General features: G+C 35.0%; 1 protein-coding gene across 1 annotated transcript in view; it reads right to left on the reverse strand.

Annotated features, from left to right (window-relative positions):
* The window catches only part of GABRA3 (gamma-aminobutyric acid type A receptor subunit alpha3), a 349,260-nt gene that overhangs the window by 56,749 nt on the left and 269,819 nt on the right, over positions 1–22,692 (reverse strand). The window contains exon 7 of the mRNA XM_047843032.1: positions 9,663–9,806. Coding sequence (XP_047698988.1) covers positions 9,663–9,806 — 144 coding nt within the window. The remainder of the gene's footprint in view (positions 1–9,662; positions 9,807–22,692) is intronic.

The following is a 22,692-nucleotide window of genomic DNA, read 5'->3' on the forward strand; positions in this document are numbered from 1 at the left end:
GGGAGGGATAGAAACAATAAGAGACTCTGAAAGAGAACAAACTGAGGGTTGCTGGAGGGGTGTTAGGCGGGGGGATGGGCTACAATGGGTGATGGGCATTAAGGAGGACGTTTGTTGTGATGAGCACTGGGTGTTATATGTAAGAGGTGAATCACTAAATTCTACTCCTGAAACCATAATTACAGTATAAATAAATAACATACAAAAATTAGTAGTGTTTCTATATACTAACAATATGAGAAATTAACACAATCTCATTTATAATAGTATCAAAAATAATAACAGTAAATGTAATCAATTAGGTGAAATATCTGTATACTTAAAACTCTAAGATGAAAGAAATTGAAGAAGACACAAAAGATATCCTGTGTTCATAAATTAGAAGAATTGATATTGCAAAAAATATCCATACTACCTAAAATGATATACAGAGTCAATGCAATCCTCATCAAAATTTTAATAGCATTTTCACAGAAACAGAGAAGATAATCCTGAAATGCATATAGAACCACAAAAGACTCTGAATAGCCAGACCAATTCAAAGAAACATGAACAAAGATGGAGACACCACACTTCCTGATTCAAATTATATTACAAAGCTATAGTAATCAAAACAGTATTGTACTGGCATAAAAACAGACACATAGATCAATGGGACGTAATGAAGTGCTCAGAAATAAACTCATGCATATATAGTTAACTAATATTTGACAAGGATGTCAAGAATACACAATGAGGAAAGAATAGTCTTTTCAATAAATGGTAGTGGGGAAAACTGGATATCCACATGCAAAAGAATGAATTTGGACCCCTGTCTTACAAATTAATGCAAAATGAATTAAATACTTAAATGTAAGTAAGACCTGACACCAGAAGCACAGGCAATGAAAGCTAATACAATAAGTGGGACTGCATAGAACTAAAGAGCATCTTCATAGCAAAGGAAAAAATCAATAAAAAGGCAATCTGAATAATGGTAGAATATGTTTGCAAACCATATGTCTGATAAAAGATTATAGTCCAAAATATATACAGACCTCCTATAACTCAATAGCAAAAAAAAAAAAAAAAAAAACCAGTCTAATTAAAATGGGTCAAGGATGAGTGGAATTTTTCTGAAGACATACAAATGGCCAATAGGTACATGAAAATGTGTTCAATGTTACTAATCATCAGGGAGAGATTATCACCTCACACCTCTAGAATGGCTATCATTAAAATAACAAGAGATAACAAGCGTTGGAAAGTATGTGGAGGAAAGTGAACCCTTGTGCACTCTTGGTGGGATATAAATTAGCACAGCTACTATGGAAACTAGTATGGAAGTTTCTCAAAAAATTAAAAATAGACATGGCATATTATCCAGTGATCCCACTTCTATGTATATGTCCAAAGGAAAAAAGAAATCAGTACCAAAAGAGATATCTGCACCCCTATGATCATTGTAGTATTATTTACAATAGACAAAACATGGAAACAACTTAAGTGCCAATAAGTGGATGAATGAGTGAAGTAAAAGTAATAGTTACACACATACACAATGAAGTATTACCTCAACCATAAAAAAATAAAAATAAAAATCCTGCCAGTTTTGACAACATGGATGAATCTAGAAGACATTATGCTAAGTGAAATAAGCCAAAGACAAATATTGTGTGGTAACATTTACATGTAGAATCTAAAAAAAATTATAGAAACAGAGGAGAATGGTGGTTTCCAGGGACTGAGAGGTAGGGGAAATGGGGAGATGTTGATCAAAGGGTACAAAATTCCAGTTATAAGATGAATAAACTCTGGATATCTAATGTACAGCATGATGACTACAGTTAATAACACTGTATTGTATACTTGAAATTTGCTGAGAGTAAATTCGTAAGTGGTGTCATCACCAGAGTGATAGATGTGTTAATTAACTGAATTGCAGTAATCATTTCACAACATACACATTGTACACCCTAAATGTATACAATTTTTTCAATCATATTTCAATAAAACTGGGGTGCCAGGGGAAGCAAAGAGGCAAAAAGAATTCTCCTTAGAACTGAAGCCTTTTGGGGGCGCCTGGGTGGCTCAGTCAGTTAAGCGTCCGACTTCAGCTCAGGTCACGATCTCACGCTCCGTGAGTTCGAGCCCCGCGTCGGGCTCTGGGCTAATGGCTCAGAGCCTGGAGCCTGCTTCCGGTTCTGTGTCTCCCTCTCTCTCTGCCCCTCCCCCGTTCATGCTCTGTCTCTCTCTGTCTCAAAAATAAATAAACGTTAAAAAAAAATTAAAAAAAAAAAAAAAAGAACTGAAGCCTTTTGTTTGGTTGGGAGGGTTTCCCATTTCTTCCCTTGTATTGCAGACTATCTGGGTCCAATATGAAATAGTCACGAGATCATGGAAAGTCGCCTTTGCACATTCACAGATATTCATAACCTAGATAATTTCTGTGGGTGAAAAATTACAGGTGGGTGTTTAGAAAGTTTAATATATTAATTCATTGTGTCAATTAACTGACTAGGTTCTCTGAAATATAACTCTGATATTTTGTATCTCCTTACATCATCTGCTATGCCAAATAATGAAGCTTCAATCAGATTGGAAGATTTTTTTCAAAGTTCCCCATTATATTTCCACCCTGTGTCTCAGCTTATTATTAAGATTATTAGGTACCATCTTTGTTGTGTATGAAATATTCAAGAGTACAATATAAAACATAATGCATATGTATTCACAAATTAGTTATTATCTATGGATCAGAAATGCAAAACAGTTGAGAAAATTAATGCTTTACATAAATATATTTTTATAAAATGGACCATTACATTCCCCCTCTTCTTGCTGCCTCTCTTTGTGTATCTTATTATGAAATATGACCCTTTATGTGGTTTAGGGAATTTTCCCCTGCCTTTGTAGTCCAGCCTATTAAGTTCCATTTGTGTTAAATGTGAAATATCTGAGAATATAATATAAAACACATTCACAATCTAGCTGGTATCAAAGGTTGTGAAGACACAAGGTTTTTTTAAATAGCTTGGCAAATTAACTCATTATACTAAGTGAGTGGATATATTTTCTTAAATTCATGTTTGGATTTTGTTTTCAATTCTCTATTTCCACTCCTTGTACTTTTATCTTGCCTTCTTCATCTTTATATCTCCATCTCTCTGACTTGTCTTTTTTCTCACTCTTATTTTCTTCTGAGTTACCTAGGCTACATGTCTAGACAGCTAATATATACAATGACAATAATAAAAATATTATTCTAACAAATAGTCAAATTTATAGGAATGGAAAAATAAGATCATACATCCAAATCCTCCACTTAGGAAATTAGTGCAATAATTCGACAAAGGAGAAATAATAGAATTGGTGCTGAAATAGGGAATGGTGTGAACACAGATTTTGAGGAATTTTATTCATTTATTTGAATCTGGAGCACAGAGGAGGAGCCCTCTTCTTAGAATTACAGGCATACCTCATTTTATTTAGTTGGTTGTATTTTTCTTTGTTTTATTAAAGTATAGTTGCCATACAACTATATCAAGTGTATCAAGTGTACAACAGAGTAATCTGACAATTCTGTACATTACACAATGTTCAGCACAATAAATGTAGTTACCATCTGTCACCATACAAAGTTATTACAATATTATTAACTATATTCCCTATGTTGTGGCTTTCATCTTCATGATGAGCATTTATAACTGCAAGTTTGTACCTCTTTTTAAAAAAATATATATTTTATTGTCAAGTTGGCTAACATACATTGTATACAGTGTGCTCTTGGCTTCAGGAGTAGATTCCCATGATTCATCACTCACATACAACACCCAGTGATCATCCCAACAAGTGCCCTCCTCAATGGCCATCTCCCATTTTCCACTCCCTTGCACCTACCCCCATCAACCCTCAGTTTGTTCTCTGTATTCGAGAGTCTTTTATGTTTTGCCCCTTCCAGTCCCCCATGGTATTCTCTTAAGTTTCTCAAATTTCACATATGAGTGAAAACATGATATCTGTCTTCTCTGACTTATTTCACTTAGTGTAATACCCTCCAGTTCCATCCACGTTGTTGCAAATGGCAAGATTTCATTCTTTTTCATTGCTGAGTAATATTACACTTCTACATCTTCTTTATCCATTCATCAGTTGATGGACATTTGGGCTTTTTCCATAATTTGGCTATTGTTGATAGTGCTTCTATAAACATTGGAGTACATGTGCCCCTATAAATCAGCACTCCTGTATCCTTTGGATAAATTCATAGTAGTACTATTGCTGGGTCATAGGGTAATTCTATTTTTAATTTTTTGAGGAACCTCCACACTGTTTTCCAGAGTGGCTGCACCAGTCTACATTGCCACTGACAGTGCAAGAGCATTCCCAAGTTTGTACCTCTTAATTTCCTTCATCTATTTTGCCCATCCCCCACCCCACCCCTCTGGAAATCCCTAGTTTGTTCCCTGTATTTATGAGTCTATTTCTGTTTTCTGTTCATTTGTTTTTAGATCCCACATATATGTGGAATCATATAGTATTTGTCTTTTTCTGACTTGCTTCACCTAGCATAGTACCCTCTAGCTCTACTCATATTGTCTCAAATGGCAGTGCTTCATTGTTTTTATGGCTGAGTAGTATTCCATTAAATAAAAACACACACACACCATCTTCTTTATCCATTCATCTATCTGTGGACACTTAGTTTGCTTCCATATCTTGGCTATTGTAAATAATGCTACAATGAACATAGAGGTGCATATGTCTTTTGTAATTAGTGTTTTTGTTTTGAGTAAATGCCTCAATACTGTGTCTTTTACAAATTGAATTTTTGTGGAAACCCTATGTCAAACAAATCTATAGTGCCAATTTTCCACAAGCATTTGCTAACTTTGTGTCTCTGTGTTACATTTTGGTAAATCGTGCAATATTTCAATTTTTCTTTATTATTATATTATGGTAATCTGTGATCAGTGATTATGACTTGCTGAAAGCTTAGATTATCACTTTTGGACAATAAAATATTTTAAAAATAAGGTATATACATTTTCTTACACATAATGCTTTTGCACATTCAATAAACTACAGTATAGTATAAACATAACTTTTATATGCACTGAGAAAACAAAAATTCACTTTACTCACTTTATTGCAATATTTGCTTTATTTTTCTGGTCTGAAACTGAATTGGCAGTATCTCTGAGGTATGCCTGTACCTCATACTGAGGACTCAGAGCATTCAGAGAGAAAGCTACTCATATAAAATATCCATGGAGTATGGGTCTTTCTCTGGTCACCTTTCAATTAATATTCTGGACCTCACATGGAGGAGCATATTCAGAATTCAGAAAAGAATGCCCATAATTTATAATCACATGAGAATAATACACATATATGTGAGAGAATGGTATTAATATGGTTCCTAAATCAAAGGGCATCAAAGGGTGTACAGTAGAAAGTCTCCCTCCCATAGATGCCCCCAAACCACCATCTCATTTTTCCTCCCTTAAAGTACTACAATTAATAGCCTTCCAGGAACATTATCCATATACCAGTATATATCCCTAACTGTTCAGTGTTCTATGCTTTGCTTTTTTTTACTCAACAATATATCCTACAGATATTCCCACTAAATGATACATCAAGACTTTCCTCATTCCTTCTTATAGCTGCATAGTATTGAATTGTGTGAATGAATTTAATACATTAAATCACCTCTTTACTGATGTGCATTGTATCATGTTTTCAAAAGTAATTAGAGATATAATATAATTATGTTTATAATGACTCTATTTTCAAATAAAGTCACTGAGGTCTTGGGAGTCAGGATTTCAACATATCTTTTGAGAAGACATAATTCAATCCATAACATCTGCATTGCCAATAGTGAAGGGAAAATGATATGCTAATACACTAATACTTGGAGCATGAACTATTTAACCTTTTAAAGTGGTAATTTGTCAATATGTATTAAAGCTCTAAAAGTGTGTCTACTTTCTGAAACAGTAATCTCAATATTCTGTCTATCCTAGGCAGATGAATACACAGGGACAAAATGTGATATAGAAAATGAAAGTCTTCACAGTGTTGTTTGTAGCATTAAAACAAAGAAAAAATACCAAATAACCAGTTAAATGGATTATTATAAACATGTAAGGCTATTAAAATGAAGAAATTATTTTATGGAGTTTCATGATGAAATGCTAAAGTTCCCAGTGATAACAACACTTATTATATCATTGTCAAGAATCTGTGGGCTTGGAGGGGTGATTTTTAATTTTCTTTTTAAATTTAAAGAGTACCTAAATAGCATAATAATTAATATCTATTATAATTGTTTAAATATTTATTTAACTATTTATAACAAGAAGTAACAAGTGTTGGCAAGGATGTGGACGAAGGGAACCTTAGTGCACTTTGGCTGGTGGGATATAAATTGGTACAGCCACTACGGAAAATAGTATGGAGGTTCCTCAAGAAATTAAAAATATAACTACATATGGTCCAGCAATGCCAATTCGGAATATTTATCCAAGAAAATTAAAATACTAACTCAAAGATGAATGTACCCCCATGTTAATTGCAGCATTTTTATAATAGTCAAGATGATGTAGAAACAAACTAAGTGTCCATCAGTGGATGAATGGATAAAGAAAATCTGCTATACACACATACAAATATATATACACATACATATATATGCATTTGTACAGTGGCAGTGGAATATTATTCAGCCATAAAAAGAAGGAAATCTTGCTATTTGCAACAACATGGATGGACCTTGAGGGAATTATGCTAAATGAAATAAGTCAGATAGAGAAATACCAATATTGTATGATCTCACATATATAAGGAATCTAAAAAGAAAAAGAAGAAACAAGGAAACAAACCAAGTTCATAGATACACAAAACATATTGGTGGTTGCCAGGGACATGGGAGGGGCAGTGGGTAAAATGGGTGAAGGTGGTCAAAAAGTACAAACTTCCAGTTATAAAATAAATAAGTCATGGGTATGTACTGTACAGCATGGTGACTATGGTTAATAATACTGTGTTGCATATTTGAAAGTTGCTGAGAGTAGATCTTAAAAGTTGTCAAGAAAAAAAATTGTAACTATATATGTTGACAGATGGTAACCAGATTTACTGTGATAATCATATTGTGATATATGAAAATATTGAATCATTATGTTGTATACCTGAAACTAATATACTGTTATGTCAATTATATCTCAATGAAAATATTACTAATTTTTGTGAATGTTTTATTTGGATTTTGTACATTCAGTGACAAGAAAATATGCTTATAATATAAAATTAAATTAAAACAATATCAATAGTATAGCTCCATTTATGTAAAAACATGTGAAGGTAACCTTCTTAAAGGTTGTATACCAAAATGTACAATAAAAAACAGTCAATGGTGGAATTAAAGAATATTTTAATTTCCATACTTTACTGTGTATTGTATTTTTCCTGTCATGAATGCACATTGCCTGTGAGATAAAGACTAAATAAACAGTGGTTTAACCAAATGAAATGGGAGTTGGTGCTGCTTGGATAGCTAAATGATGAATCTCAAAAGTTGATACCATGTGAGCAGTGCTGAGGAAGGACTGGGAAGTAAGGAGAGCCAACAGATGCAACAGGGAATTTTCTTTCTTCAGAGGTAGACATCCTGGGGGAGGTGTCTTGGGCCTCTAGGGTCCCTCTGGGCTTCTCTGAGCAGAGCCATACTGCCCGTGGGCACATACATGACCTCCTCCAGGATCCTGGGTCCTCTGTGGACACAGCTCAGGTGGAAGGGAGAACAGGCATGCTTTTTGGGTATACTATCACAGAAGGGAAGTCCTAATAGCAGCTGCCAGGGCTACACAATTCAGATGCACCTGGGAACAAGACAATGGCTTCTGCTCAAAAACATTAAGAGGCACCATAGGACAGAAGGAATTCAGTGTGCACATGTGCACCTGTGGGTGCTGAAGGCCGCACTCCTTCCCTCTGGAGAGAGAAGAACCACTGTCCAGGTCTGGAATACCACCACCCCCCCAACACACACGCCACCAAGCCCAGCTGAATTGCCCTTGGCCCCACCTTTCCATAGGGCCCTAGGAAGGGGGTTTCAAGCACCCTAACAAGGCCTGTGCCCAGTCCACGGGTCAGGGCATGTAAATGTAGCAGCAGGTCTGCAACTAGTAGGTGGTATTTATATTAAGATCCAGATTCAGTGAGAGCAAGCCATGTTGGGGAGGTTGGGCAACTGGCCCCAGACCACATTCCAATGCTTCCACATAGGAGGCACAGCCAGAATCTGAGCCCCAGGAGCATAGTATCCCTGCACAGTAGTAGACCTGTGAAGGCATAGAGTGCTCCTTGGAGCAAAGTAATGAGGTCCAGGTGGCCTGGGGACACCCCCCTCTGACACTTGCACAGTTTCTCCAAAACTGGGCATTTTGCTCCAGCAGCTTACACCTGCTGGAGCAGGAAGACTCTTCGATCCGGGCCAGCTACATACATGGTGCCTTGCCAGCTTCCCAGCCTAGTCCAGCCACGACCAACACCATGGGCCAAACTCCAGAATTCTCTCAGAGGAGAGCAGCCTACATCTTTGTGGCCCTATACTCTCTATACCCTACATTTATTACTCTGAACCAGTTGCAGCCTCTCCAACATGTCATATTTTCAAATCGATACCTCGGTATTGCCTTTCACTGTAATAGCCTTTCCCCACACCAAATTCCAAATGTCTAAATCCTGTCTCAAAAAGATATTTCAAATTCTTCTTTATTTAGATACCTTTCCCTGGTCCTGGAGTGGAGGGAAAACAGGGCACAGACAAGATGATATACTGTAACATCACAAGGAGAGGGAACAATGGCCAGATAATGAAATAAAATGACAAAAGTACCCTAATCCATTTATAATTGTGGATTCATATCTTTCACCAAGACAAGTATTCCTGCCCTTGGTAGCAAAAAATATTGTTAGCTATGTGAGCCCCCCAACTATACTCCATTATGCCAAATACCTTAAGCTTAGCTCAGATTCAAGGTGCCTTCTTCCTTAGGCCCCGGGAACTTGTCAGTTTCCAAATAGGATTCAAAGCTACAAAACAAGTCTCTAGGTGCAATTTATTAATATCCAAGGATTTAGCTATTAAGAGGACCTGACAAGGTTTGCCAGACAGACTTGTTTTTGAGATGGGCGACTCACTTAAAAAAATAATTCCATGGCTCATCCTTAGACTTCTTGGCTGTGTACCTGGTTTCTCCTGGGTTATTAATTTGTCACCTCAGCATTGGAAGAGTTGAGCAATTGTCTTCATGAAGCCTTTAGGATCAAAGTTCAGTTTTCCCACCATCATGGTTTCCCTTTGCCTTCTCTTCTACCACAGTCCAGCCCTAATGCTTTGACTTTCTAACCCACTCACCAAGAGACAGGAGGGCATCACAATTAAAAGCATTGTTCTGGGATCCAATCTACCTGAGTTCAGATCTTGGCTCTATTACATAATGTGACATGGGACAAATTACTGAATATTTCTATGCCTCAGTTTCCTTATGATAATAGTACCTACATCACAAGACTGTTTTGAGGATTGCATGTTATTACAAGGACTTACAATAGCAACTGGTATGTGATACATATTACAAGAATGCTTATTAAATAAAATAAATAAATACCTGTACTAGACCGGATTATCTCTGTCCCAACAACATGGCCCAGCAGGTCGTACTGATTCAGGCGGGAGCCATCCTGTGCTACTTCCACAGATTTGTTCTTCCCAAGAGTCCACGAATAAACCACTTCAGCTGTTGTATAGGCATCTAAGGCAGAAAAGGGTCAAGAAGAAGTTGAAGGGAAAGGAAAATAATTATCTTTAATACTAAACTTGCATGAGATTTATACATCCATCTAGTAAACACTCATTGAATGACTACTATAGTTTATGCTGGGTACACAGAAGTGAACCCAAAGTGGTCTGTTCTTTCAATAACTCACCATCTTCTGGACTGACAATAAATTGTTAAACTTTTCCTTCTCTTGGAGGGTCAACAGTAGAGGCAAGGGGAGGAGTAGCTAAAATATTATCTAATATAGATATCAAAAATTCAAATGCCTGCAGGAGCTACAGGGGTATCTTACATAAGTAAATCAGGCTATTTGGGTGATGGGCATTGAGGAGGGCACTTGTTGGGATGAGCAATGGGTGTTGTATGTAAGCCAATTTGACAATAAATTATATTCTTTAAAAAGCCTGTCAGAAATATAATAAAGCTTTTTAAAATGATTATGGGGTGAGCATATGAGATAAGGTAAAAAATCATAGTAGGAATATTTTAAATTAAAAACATGAAAACTTCCAAATTAAAAATAGCCATAATTAATTATTACAATTTTATTTTTTATTATTTTTTAATGTTTATTTTTGAGAGAGACAGTGAGAGAGAGAGAGAGAGCATGAGCAGAGGAGGGGCAGAGAGAGAGGGAGAAACAGAATCTAAAACAGGCTCCAGGCTCTGAGCTGTCAGCACAGAGCCTGATGTGGGGCTTAAACCCATGGACCACCAGATCATGACCTGAGCTGAAGTCGGATGTATAACTGACTGAGCCACCCAGGTACCCTATTGTAATTTTCTTTTAAAAACTATTACCATTTTGATTTCAAAACAGAAACCTGCTTCCTTTTCTTCTGCACCAAGATGTTAATGTCAGATTTTGTATTTGGAATTCCCACATTGAGTATGGAATTTAGTATGGATTAGTTTTAACAGAGGTGTGGGCAAGAGAAATGGTGAGAGACTAAGGAGTGAGGTTATTTAGTTTAAGTCAGTTTCTTAAAGGAAAAGAGTTGCTCTCTTTCCAGACACAGATTTACTCTTTGTACAGTGGGTTTAATTTTGGGGGCAAGCACCTTGCCCTAACTTAGGCACCTAGGCTCATAAAGAGAAACTGAAACATACTGTTCATCAATTTTGCCCAACTTTTGAGCTGTTGTTGAAGTCAGTTCGAGGTCTCCAGCTCCTGGTAGCAGCTTCTGTCTCTATAATATGCTCTATTTAAGCCTTTTTACCACAAAGCAAATAATTCCTAGTGAATCTACCAATGAACAAACATAAATTTGTCTCTATAAAACTTTGCAGCATTAGATATACATTTCATAAATCTGACATTAACACTCAAATGTACTAATTGTGGTCTGCTTATATTATACTTAGGAATTTTTTCAATATACCCAAGTAAAGCATTTTCTGATTTGCTTGTAATGGGCAAAAGCCAAAAATTTCTTCATTCACATCAAAATTCTCAATGTAATCATGAAAAAATACATATAACTCTATAGTGTTTTTTATATCTGTTCTCTCATAAGCTACAAAAGAAAATGCCACAAGAAATCCAACTTTCCACATAATATGCTCTGTATATGGCCTCAGTCATTTATTCAGCACCGAAAAAAATACTTCTAGTTCAACATATAATTCTTCTGCAATAGACATTCTTATAAATTTGGCATCTATAAAATATTTTGGTACCTGGGAATGTTTGTTGCTCAATGTATTAATTGCATTTCCCAGCAGCAACACTTAGTGTAGGCATTCAAACACAAAACCTGTTGAACTTTCAGTCTATGTTTTAAGGTTAATTAAGATTTCTATTGTACATCTTTTTTATATATCAGTTATAATTCTCTATACCAAATTGCATGATGTTAATACCTGAAGTTGTATTTCTTCAACAAAGGCATACTTTGTATGCATAGTAAAGATGTAGAAACATTCATTTCTAGTTTTTTTTTTTTTTTACTTTTTGAGAGTGAGAGAGCAAGTGGGGGAGGGACAAAAGGAGAGAGAGAGAGAGAGAGAGAGAGAGAGGGAGGGAGGCTCCATCTCCATGGTCAACATGGAGCCTGATGCGGGGTTCAATCTCACCACTATGAGATCATGACCTGAGCTGAAATCAAAAGTTGTACACTTAACTGACTGACCCACCCAGGTACCCCAAAATATTCTTCATTTCTATAAGGAAATGCAAACTCCCCTATATGTTTTGAAACCAGTCCTCTCAGTCTTTTTTCCTTATGTTTTGACAGCTACAGGTATAAGAACTATGTCACATTCCTTTTAATTCTACTAGCAGCTCTCAATTCTACTATATGTAAAAATGCAAGCGAGTTGATTAATGGCAACTAACATTGGACCCTTTTTCAGGAAGAGAGTAAAAAGTGATAGAGATTTGGGGGAATGGCAAGCATATGCCCATTAACAAGAACAACCACTACTCAGCCGATTGTGGCCATGTGAGAGTTTGAGACCAATGTCACATCTTCTGACTTCATAAAATTATAAAAAAATCTTGGGATTTATGTGACATCTCCCAAATTTCAAATCATTGCAAATAACTTTAAAAGTTATGGGGCACCTAGGTGGCTCAGTTGGTTAAGCATCCGACTTTGGCTCAGGTCATGATCTCACAGTCCGTGAGTTCATGCCCCGTGTCGGGCTCTATGCTGACAGCTCAGAGCCTGGGGCCTGCTTCAGGTTCTGTGTCTCCCTCTCTCTCTGCCCCTCCTCTGCTCACAATCTGTCTCTCTCTCTCTCAAAAATAAACATTAATTTTTAAAAAAGTTATAAACACTATATGGATCAAACAAATTAAATTTTCAAGCTACCAATTTGCAACCTCTGGTCTAGAGATCTCCTATAAATGGCTATGGTCTTTTGTGATTCAGTCTTGGAAATGGAAACAAAGCATCTTCTGATGCCTATGGGTATCTAGGGTTCCCAACTTGAATTATAGATCTTTAAACTATTATCACCAAGAAGAAAGGGAAATCCTCTCCTTAGGATTCTTCTCATTTCCTTATTTAAAATTTATAAGACTATTAAGTGAAGACTATCACAAGGCCCTATCTTTTCATTTTCCCCAGTGCCTTCCATCTGTAGTATATATACTTGGGGTTCCACTACTCCTAAGCAGAGAATCACCTGTATATTTATTCTTATCTTTGCTGTTCAGGTGGTTGTAACTCTTTATGTTTATAGGACAGTGCAATCAGTGTTCTGCCCAATATACTCAAGAGTTTGACAATGTAAAGACTAGACCAGGTCTGTTCAGGGAAAGAGTAGGGGATAGAGATATTTTCCACCCCTAAGAAAGAAAAGGAATTTCTTGGTAGATCTCTTAACTTCAGCTGAGTACTTTGAGTGGACAATCCTGAATACTAGCCCTAAAAATCCTAGCAGTTCTAGTACAGATGTGACAATAAAACATGCTGCTATCCATACCTTAGAAATGTCACCGGGCCCAGAATGTCAACTTGTTTTAAGCAAAATGTAATAGTTTCATTTCTTTGGCAATAATATACAGGAACAGAGGGATTTATAGGGAAAAAATTATCTTCTATGATGGAGGTCAAAGCAGGAAAGGCATGAACTAATAAAGGAAGAGATGAAAGAATGAGAAATAAATTCAAAAAATAAATTGAAAACTACTTGATTATTCACAGCCTAACCCTGTAATGGTAAACAAAAGTTAAAGGAACCCATGGTGGTGGTGGTGGGGTTGGGTGTGGGGATGGCACCATTGCTTCTGCTCAGAGTGGACTTTTAGGGAAGGATTCATAAAGTAGATAATGCTTAGAAGATGAGACCACCTTTAAAGGGTGAAATGACACTCATATCAAAAGAACAACACAGCAAAGGCAAAAAGCATACAGGAACATCAGTGTTAAGGGAATTAATGGTACCCCTCGATTTAGACGCTAGAGAGAAGCTGAGGTAATATTTGCCCTAATTGCCCACACTAAGAAATGAGGGTTTTAGTTGTGGATGTGCCTCAAGTAGAGAATGACATAGCAAAATGTATGCTTATGAAAGAATGCCCTTGCTGCAGTATGGATAACTAGGTGGAAATAATGAAACTAAAGCTAAAACATCAGGTAAAGGCCTTCACAAATTTTGGTGTAAGTGACTCTTAGGGCATAACAGATGGTAATTAAGTTTAATTGAGTGAGATAGAGGAGATTTCAGAGGTAGAACAGATTATAACTGATAGCTTTTCATGAAGGTTAAGAAAGGAAAGGAGGACATTTAAGGAAGGATTCTACATGACTCTAAGATTGTAGCTTTTGCAAGTTGTAGATAATGACGAAATTCATTCACCTAGTGAGGAACAGAACTCTTCCCCTTTAGGTCTTCTCTTTCTTCTCTCCTTCCTCCATGCCCCTTGGGCTCCTTTAACCTCTCAGCTTCTCTCCCATACCTTTCTTTTCTATCCTTATTTCTCAGTTCCAATAATTCTATTTTCATGGAGGAGCAGGGGCAGAGTGTGTGTGTTGGAGGTGAATGCTGCAGAAAGGATATCTACCACAATATTGGAACTATTACACCCCCAGAATGGCCCCCTCAACATATTGTATAGGCTATGATGACACAAACATTTCATTCTCTCTTTCTGTTATTTGAGCCTTGGTATGTGTTAGGCTCCAGGAAAATGGGAAATAAAAAACAATCCTGCCACAATGGCACCAAGAGAAAGCATTCCCTTTGAACTTATCTTGTCAGAGACTGATTGCATGCTTGACTGATCAGTCAACAAATATTATGTATTATATTAGACATATAAGGCACAGAGCTGGGGAGGGGTTTCATTAGATACAGTGATCAGAGAAGACCTCTTTGGGGGAGTGGTTTTTAATCTGAAACCTAAAAAATGAGAAAGAGCCAGAGCTTGATGGGGAATATTTTAGGCCAAGAAAACAAGTACAAAGGCTTCTAAGTAGGAAATATCTGCACTGTTCTATGAACTAGCAGAAGGCCAATGTAAAGGAGAGAGCAATATAAGATGAAGTTGAAGAAGTATGTAACAATCAGAATACAGAATCTAAATAAACCAAGAAAGGGAACACAAAAGGTTTTAGAGAAAAATTAATCAGTCAGTTTGGGCATATTGAGTAAAAATATAAGGATTCTGATGAACATAACAACTACAGCCTAAGGTTGGTATATATGAGACCAAATGGAAACAGACATTGTATAAATTTATAACTAAAACAAATACTTAAATTCTCAGGACTTCAAATTATCTGAAATGGTAGGACAAGTTATAGCTACTACTTACTGGACAAATTTTAGATTTCTAGCATGGGGGATATGTGTTTCTGCATCTATTGTGGTGATCATGTGGTTTTTGTCCTCTATTCTACTAATATGGTGTATTACATTGAATTTTGGATATTAAGCCAACTTTATATTCTTAGGATGAATCGCACTTAAACATAGTGTACAATCCATTTATAAGTTGCTTCATTCAGTTTGCTAGTTTTTTGTTGAAGATTTTATTATTTATACTCATAATAAATATTTTCCTTTTCTTGTGATTTTTTTTAAAATCAGAGTAATAATGACCTGATTTAAGAAGTAAAGAAATGTTACCTCTTCTTCTATATTTTGCAAAACTTTGTGAAGACTTAGTAATAATTCTTCTTTAAATATTTGGTATATTTCAATGGTGAGGCCATTTAGCCTTGTTGTTTGTTTCTTTTGTGTTTTGTTTTGTGGGGGGGGGGAAGTTATTATATTACTAATGTAATGTCTTTGTTATGAGTTCAAAAACAATTTCTATTTCTTCTTTAGTCAGTTTCAATAATTTGTATATTTCTAGTAATTTCTCCATTTCATCTCAGCTGTCTAATTTGTTGGCATACAGTTGCTCATAGTATTCCTGTATGATCCTGTTTATTTCTGTAAGGTAATAATTTCCTTTCTTTAAAATTTTAATAATTTAATTCTTCTTCTTTTTTTGGCTTGGTCAGTCTAGCTAAAGGTTTACCAGTTTTGTTGATCTTCTCAAAGAACCAACTTTTAGATTCTTTGATTCTCTTAAATGTTTTTTCTATTATCTATTTCATTTAATTGCCCTCCAACATTTATTATTTTCTTCCTTCTACTTGTTTTGGGTTTAGTTTGCTCTTCTTTTTTCTAGTTTCTTAAAGTAGAAAGACAGATTATTACTTTCTTCTTTTTAATATATGCTTTACAGTTATACATTTCCCTCTGAACATTACTTTAGCTGATGCATTCCATAAATTTTGGTATATGGTACATAATTTTCATTTATTTCAACTATTTTCTAATATCCCTTATGATGTTTTCTTTGACCCATTCTTTATTACGGAGTACACTATTTAGGAGTGCATATGTCAGCACATTTGTGAATTTCTCAAATTCTCTGGTTTTTCATTTCTAATTTCATTCAATTGAACACACTTTGTATGGTTTTAATACTTTTAAACTTATTGAGTATTGTTTTATGGTCTAATATGGTCTAACATATGGTCTACCCCAGATAAATGTTCCATGTGCTCTTAAGAGTAATGTGTATTTTGATGTTGTTTGGTACAGTATAAATGTTAGATCTAGTCAGTTTATAATTTTGTTCAAGTCTTTTACTTCTATGTTGATGTTTTCTCTAGTGATCTGTTGAAAGTGGAGTAGTGAAATCTTTAGCTATTACTATTATCTATTTCTCCTTTCAATTCTTTCAATTTTGCTTCATGTATTTTGGGGTTCTGTGGTTAAATACATATATCTTTACAATCATTATATCTTCCTGATGGATTGACTTTTCTGTTATTTCAAAATCTTCAAGGCTTCTACAGAATGTGGAAGAAATGGATGGCAATAGGACTCCCTGATTTTACTGAGAATAAGTACTTCTCTTGAATAATACTCCTTATATTGGCTGTGAACCTTTGGAGAGAGTTTGGAGAAAGTTTATTTTGAAAAATTTTTACAATGTTCTGATTGGTTTTATGGAAGAGATTTTCAGAAGACCTTACTCTACCATTCCAGAATTGTTCCTCATTAGAGATATTTTTCCCATTGTATTTTTTTCCATTATTTAAATTCCAGTATAGTTAACATAGAGTGTTACATTAGTTTCAGGTGTACGATATAGTGATTCAGTAATTCCATACATCACCCGGTGCTCATCACAAATGCACTCCTTAATCCCTATCCCCTTTTTCACCCATCCCTCACCCTTACTTCCCCCCCTAGTAACCACCACTTTGTTCTCATTAGAGATTATTTTAAGACTAATTTCCACTGCCCACTTAATTTAAGAATTTAAATTACTCTTTTCTTCTTGATGCACTCTCTTTGGATTCCAGGATAATATGTTCCAATAAGATTCCTAATACTTTACCTGTCTTCTCCTCCATATTTACTGTGTTATTCTCTTCTCTGTAGTCTTTAAATGTTATAGTGACTGAAGATACAGCTCTTGATACTTTTATCTACGTACAGTCATTTCCTTAGTGATATCCTCCAGCCTATGGCTTTAAATGATACCTAAATTAGATCTCCAGTCATCTTTTCTGAACACCAGGCTTATATTCCATATAATCAGCATCCAGAAGCACTATTTGTGTCCCTGTTTAAGCACAGCCTGCACCATGGGTAACCACTATCCTGATTATTGTTTCTATGTAGGAATTCCTTCCTGGCATTTATTAGAAAATTTATATACTTTCTGAATATCAAATACTGATAAAAATAGTTGAAATGAGCAAAATAGAAAAAGTAATATAATTCTCCTGTAAGAATTAAAGCTTAACAATGGACATACAAATATGACTGATTTGAAGGAATCTACTAATGTCAAGTTAAAAGCAAGAGCAGGAAATGCTGGCACATTGAGTAAAAGATTATGAAAATTCCACATATCAGTACAGGAGTATATGTTGATCTTATCAGTTGATTTTGCTTATTGTATATATATATGTTTGTGGCCCTGTATTCTGGTAATGGTGAGTCTTTCTTACAAATTATACATTAATAAGTCTATATTATATGCATAGCATAAAATATACAAACTCTGTGGGTGTGATTTCAAGAATAAGTTTGAGAAGCAAAGTAAACCCTTAAATTGGTAATTTTGACTTTTGATTCTGTGTAGTGCTGCTTACCTTGCTAAGAAATAAAGAAAATCTTGTTATTCAAACAGTATATAATAAGATTTGCTGGTATTTTCCAGATTTTGACTATCTTTTATACACTACTGGTCTTTGCTACTACTTCTAAACTTACATTTCTTATTTATTCAAAAAAAATTTGGATATTCATACTAATGACTAAGGAACATAAAGAAGGTTGGAAATATTTTATGAATAACATTTAATGTGTAAGATTTTTAGGAATTCCAACTCCTATTCCTGAATCCCATAGTTTAATATGTTAGAAGTTTGGGTATATTATCAATAGCAATGTTAGATAAAATATTAAGGACTTCTTAATTTTTTTTACTGTTTATTCATTTTTTGAGAGACAAATGGAGAAAGAGTGTGAGTTGAGGGGCAGAGAAAAAGACACAGAATCCAAAGCAGGCTCCAGCTCTGAGCTGTTAGCACAGAGCCCAAGCGGGGCTTGAACCCACAAAAACTGGGAGATCATGACCTGAGCTGAAGATGGAGGCCCAACCGACTGAGCCACCCAGGTGCCCCATATATTAAGGACTTCTAATACCACAGATTAATTCTGCCTGATATTGTATATGATATAAATGGAATCGTGCACTATAATACATTTATGTGTCTGGCTTTTGCTCAGAATTAAATCTATAACCTCATCCATGTTGTTGAGTGTAATATATCTGTCATTGTACAGTATTTTATTGTGTGAATATATCATAGATTTTGTATCTGTTCTGATAGATATTAGAGTAGTTTTCAGTTTGGAGCAACTAAAATAGCTCTGCTATGAACACTCATTATATGCTTTTTGGTAGATATAAATACTGATTTATGTTTAAAAATATACTCAGGACTAGAAATGCCAGGTTCTATGATATGTATATGTTTAGTACTAGTAGAAACCACCAATTTCCCAAAACTTTTGTACAAATTTACATTCCTCTTAACAGTGCATGAGAGTATAGTTGTGTTCCATATCCTCACCAGCATTTGGGATTAAGGAAGAAAAATTGAAATTCCTAAAAATTTTATACACTATATGTTATTCATAAAACATTTACAACCTTCTTTTTTTCATTTTAGTTATTCTAGTGGGTGTAGAATGGTATCCTCTGGATTTTAATTTGTATTTCCCTGATGACTAATATAGTGGATCATTTTATATGTGTGTGTGATTGGGAAAGTGTTTTACAAGGTGCCTATTCAACACTTTTTTTTCTATTGAGGTTTCTGACTACAAAACAGATGAACATAATGGAGGAGAAACAAAAATAATATGAAAACAGGGAGGGGGACAAAACAGAAGAGACTCATAAATATGGAGAACAAACTGAGGGTTACTGGAGGGGTTGTGGGAGGGGGGATGGGCTAAATGGGTAAGGGGCACTAAGGAATCTACTCCTGAAATCATTGTTGCACTATACGCTAATTTGGATGTAAATTTAAAAAAATAAAAAATAAAACAAGTTAAAAAATAAAAAAAATAATTATGGATTTGAGTCATTTGTCATGTATATGCAATACACATATTTTCTCTCACCTTGTGACTGGCCTTTTTACCATTGTCTTTTGATAGACAGAATGTATTAATTTTTAATATATTCTAATTCATCCTCTTTTACCTTTGTGATCAGCGATATTTTATGTCCCATTTAAGTAATCTCTACTTCTTCAAAGATCGTGAAAATATTCTCTTATATTTTCTTCTAAAAAATTATTGTTTTACCTTTCACCTTTTCACATTATATCTACATTCCATCTGAAATTTATTTTTGTGCATGATGAGAGATAAAAGTCAAGATTTCTTTCTCTCTCTTTCCTTCCTTCCCTCCCTATCAGCCTCCCTTTCCTTCTCCCTTTCTTTCTGCTTTTGGACTTCTGTTATGTCCCATTAGTCTATTTGTCTATCATTCCAATAATAATACCTACAGCTTTAGAATATACAGGTAGTTTTAAAATTTTAAAATAAGTCTTGATATCTGGTATTAGATTTGATTTGATTGTAAGTTCTCTAGCTTTATTCTTCTTCTTCAAGATTGCCTAGCTATTTTTTACACTTTTACATTTCTATATAAATTTTAGAATCAGTGTTTTCTTTGTATTTGTCCTCCTTAGTGCTTACCAACTTCTTGAATGTTTAGATTGATAACTTTAAAAATGTTTGGCCTGAATGTAATTATTACTTTTGCTCCTTTCTCTCCATTTTTCTTCCGCAAAATTACACATTACAACGTATTTTACTGTGTCCTATGTTTCTTACTCTTTTCTGTATTTTTGTGTCCCTGTGCTTCAGTTTTGCTATTTTCTGTTTATCCATTTTTAAATTCTCCAATCCTGTCTTCTGCTTGTTAAATCTATCCATTGAATTCTGAATTTTGCATATGTACTTTTCCATAAGTAATTTCTAATCTGTTCTTCTTTATAGATTCCAATTTTCTGCTGAAATTCTGTTTTGTCTCTTTTATCTCTTATATTCATCTTTTCTCCTTTTCCTCGAACATATTAACCATAGTTTTTGTTTTTTAGCATAGTTTTTATTTTTTTTAAAAAAATTTTTTTTTCAACGTTTTTATTTATTTCTGGGACAGAGAGAGACAGAGCATGAACGGGGGAGGGGCAGAGAGAGAGGGAGACACAGAATCGGAAACAGGCTCCAGGCTCCGAGCCATCAGCCCAGAGCCTGACGCGGGGCTCGAACTCACGGACCGCGAGATCGTGACCTGGCTGAAGTCGGACGCTTAACCGACTGCGCCACCCAGGCGCCCCTTAGCATAGTTTTTAAAAGTCCTTGTCTACAAACTCTGATATCTGGGTCACCTGTTGACCTATTCTATATTCCCCCTCCCCCTTTATTTATTTTTTGTTTTGTTTTAAAATCTTGGTTTTAGGTCATATAGTCCTGTCTATTGGTATGCCTAATGATTTTTTTTATTGAATTCCAGACACTATATAATAAAATTGTTTAGTTTTCAGATGATGTTAACTTATACCAGAGAGGCTTCATTTTTTCCTTTTCTAAGCAGATAGTTTAGGATAAACATTACCTTAATCCTATAAGAGACTGAGTTGGGTTATAGTTTTGGTTAAACTTGATGTATGTCCCTGCTGTTCCCTTGTAACTAGGACATAGCTTCTCTGGGGTTGTAAACTGATAGCCTAGCATGCCTTCTTTTTTATAGCATTGGGAGACTATAGGAAAGCCAGCTTTACATTTCAGAGGTTTTCATATTTTTATTTGGCCTTATGATTTATGCATATTCAAAAAGTCAGCAATTGTATTGACAGGGACATCGGCCAAGAATTTGAGACCTTCTAGATCTCTATTTTTATCACTTTAGCTCTGTGTGCCAATTAAACAATTGCTTTTTTTTCCCTATCATCTAGCATCAGCCCTATGCCTAGGGCCAAACATGAATTCTAAGCTTCAATCAATGGCTAGAATAAACAGGTACCATAAAGAATGAATAAGCTGCAGGTCACAAATTCATTTATGAGAGGTTCAACCTTTTCTCCAGAATTTTTGTCTTTCAATCATCATTGCTTCTACAGTTCTAGGTTTTCTAGTTATTCATGAGCCATTATTATTTATCATATGAATTATTGCAATAACCTTTTAACTGGATTTCCTTCTTCTATTCTTCCCAACTTATATTTTAACAGAGTATCCACAATTATTAAAACATAAGTCAGATAATATAATCATTTTGTTCAAAATATCCCAATCACTCTTCATTTTCTCTCAGCAAAATTCAATGCCCTTTAATGTCCTAAAAGACTCTAGATGATCTGTCTTCTTCTTTGATCTCATACTCTCCTAGTGCTTTCCCCTTTACTGTATCTATATACTATACTGAACACTTCAATCTTCTTCGAAGAAGTCAGATACTTTTCTGACTCAGGGTCTTATCCACGGTTGTTCTCTCTACCTAGAGCACAGTTTCCTCTAATATCTTCACTGTTAATGCTTTTACCTTCTTAAAATCTCTGCTCACTTTTTCAAAGAGGCCTATGCTGAATCCCTACTTTAAATTTCAGTGTCAACACCTATCTTCCACCTAGACATGACTAATTTCCCTTATTCTGCAAAAATTTTAGGTCTTCCCATGGTTATTTTCAATTTACAACATACTTTATACTTTACTTTTTAATCCATTTTTTATTTTATCTTCCACCATCACTCTCTCCTCTATAAAATACGCTCCACAAAGACAGGGTCTTTGCTTTATTCATGGATGTTTTCCAAACTCTTACAATAGAGCCTGGCACAAAAGAGACAATCTATAAGTATTTGACAATGATTGAAAAAATATGTCACATGTAATTACTTGGGTCTTCTCAAATGCTCTTTCTACTTTAAAATACAGAGTTAAATTTAATTTAGACACAATCAACACAGACCTTGATATATTGCTCAGATGACTCCCTATATGAAACTTACTCTGAAATTCTTAGAATTACACTCACTCAAATTCTATTCAATTTTAATTTTGCTAATTTATTTAAAAATGGGCTATGTATCTACTTATTTCTCTGTCAGATTTGCAGTTACTGATAAAGGCAATACTCTGTAAAAATGAGAAAATCTCCAGATTTTCTTTCTCTCTTTCTATCTACCATTTACTGTAGAGAATTAGATAGAACTATATAAGATGCAGGTAGAAAAGGCATTTCAAAAATATAAACACATTTCCTTTTGGATATCTTGTCCTTAGGAAGTGGCTACTATACTCTAATTTTGT

Source organism: Prionailurus viverrinus, chromosome X (assembly GCF_022837055.1).
Source record: "Prionailurus viverrinus isolate Anna chromosome X, UM_Priviv_1.0, whole genome shotgun sequence".
NCBI lineage: Eukaryota > Metazoa > Chordata > Mammalia > Carnivora > Felidae > Prionailurus > Prionailurus viverrinus.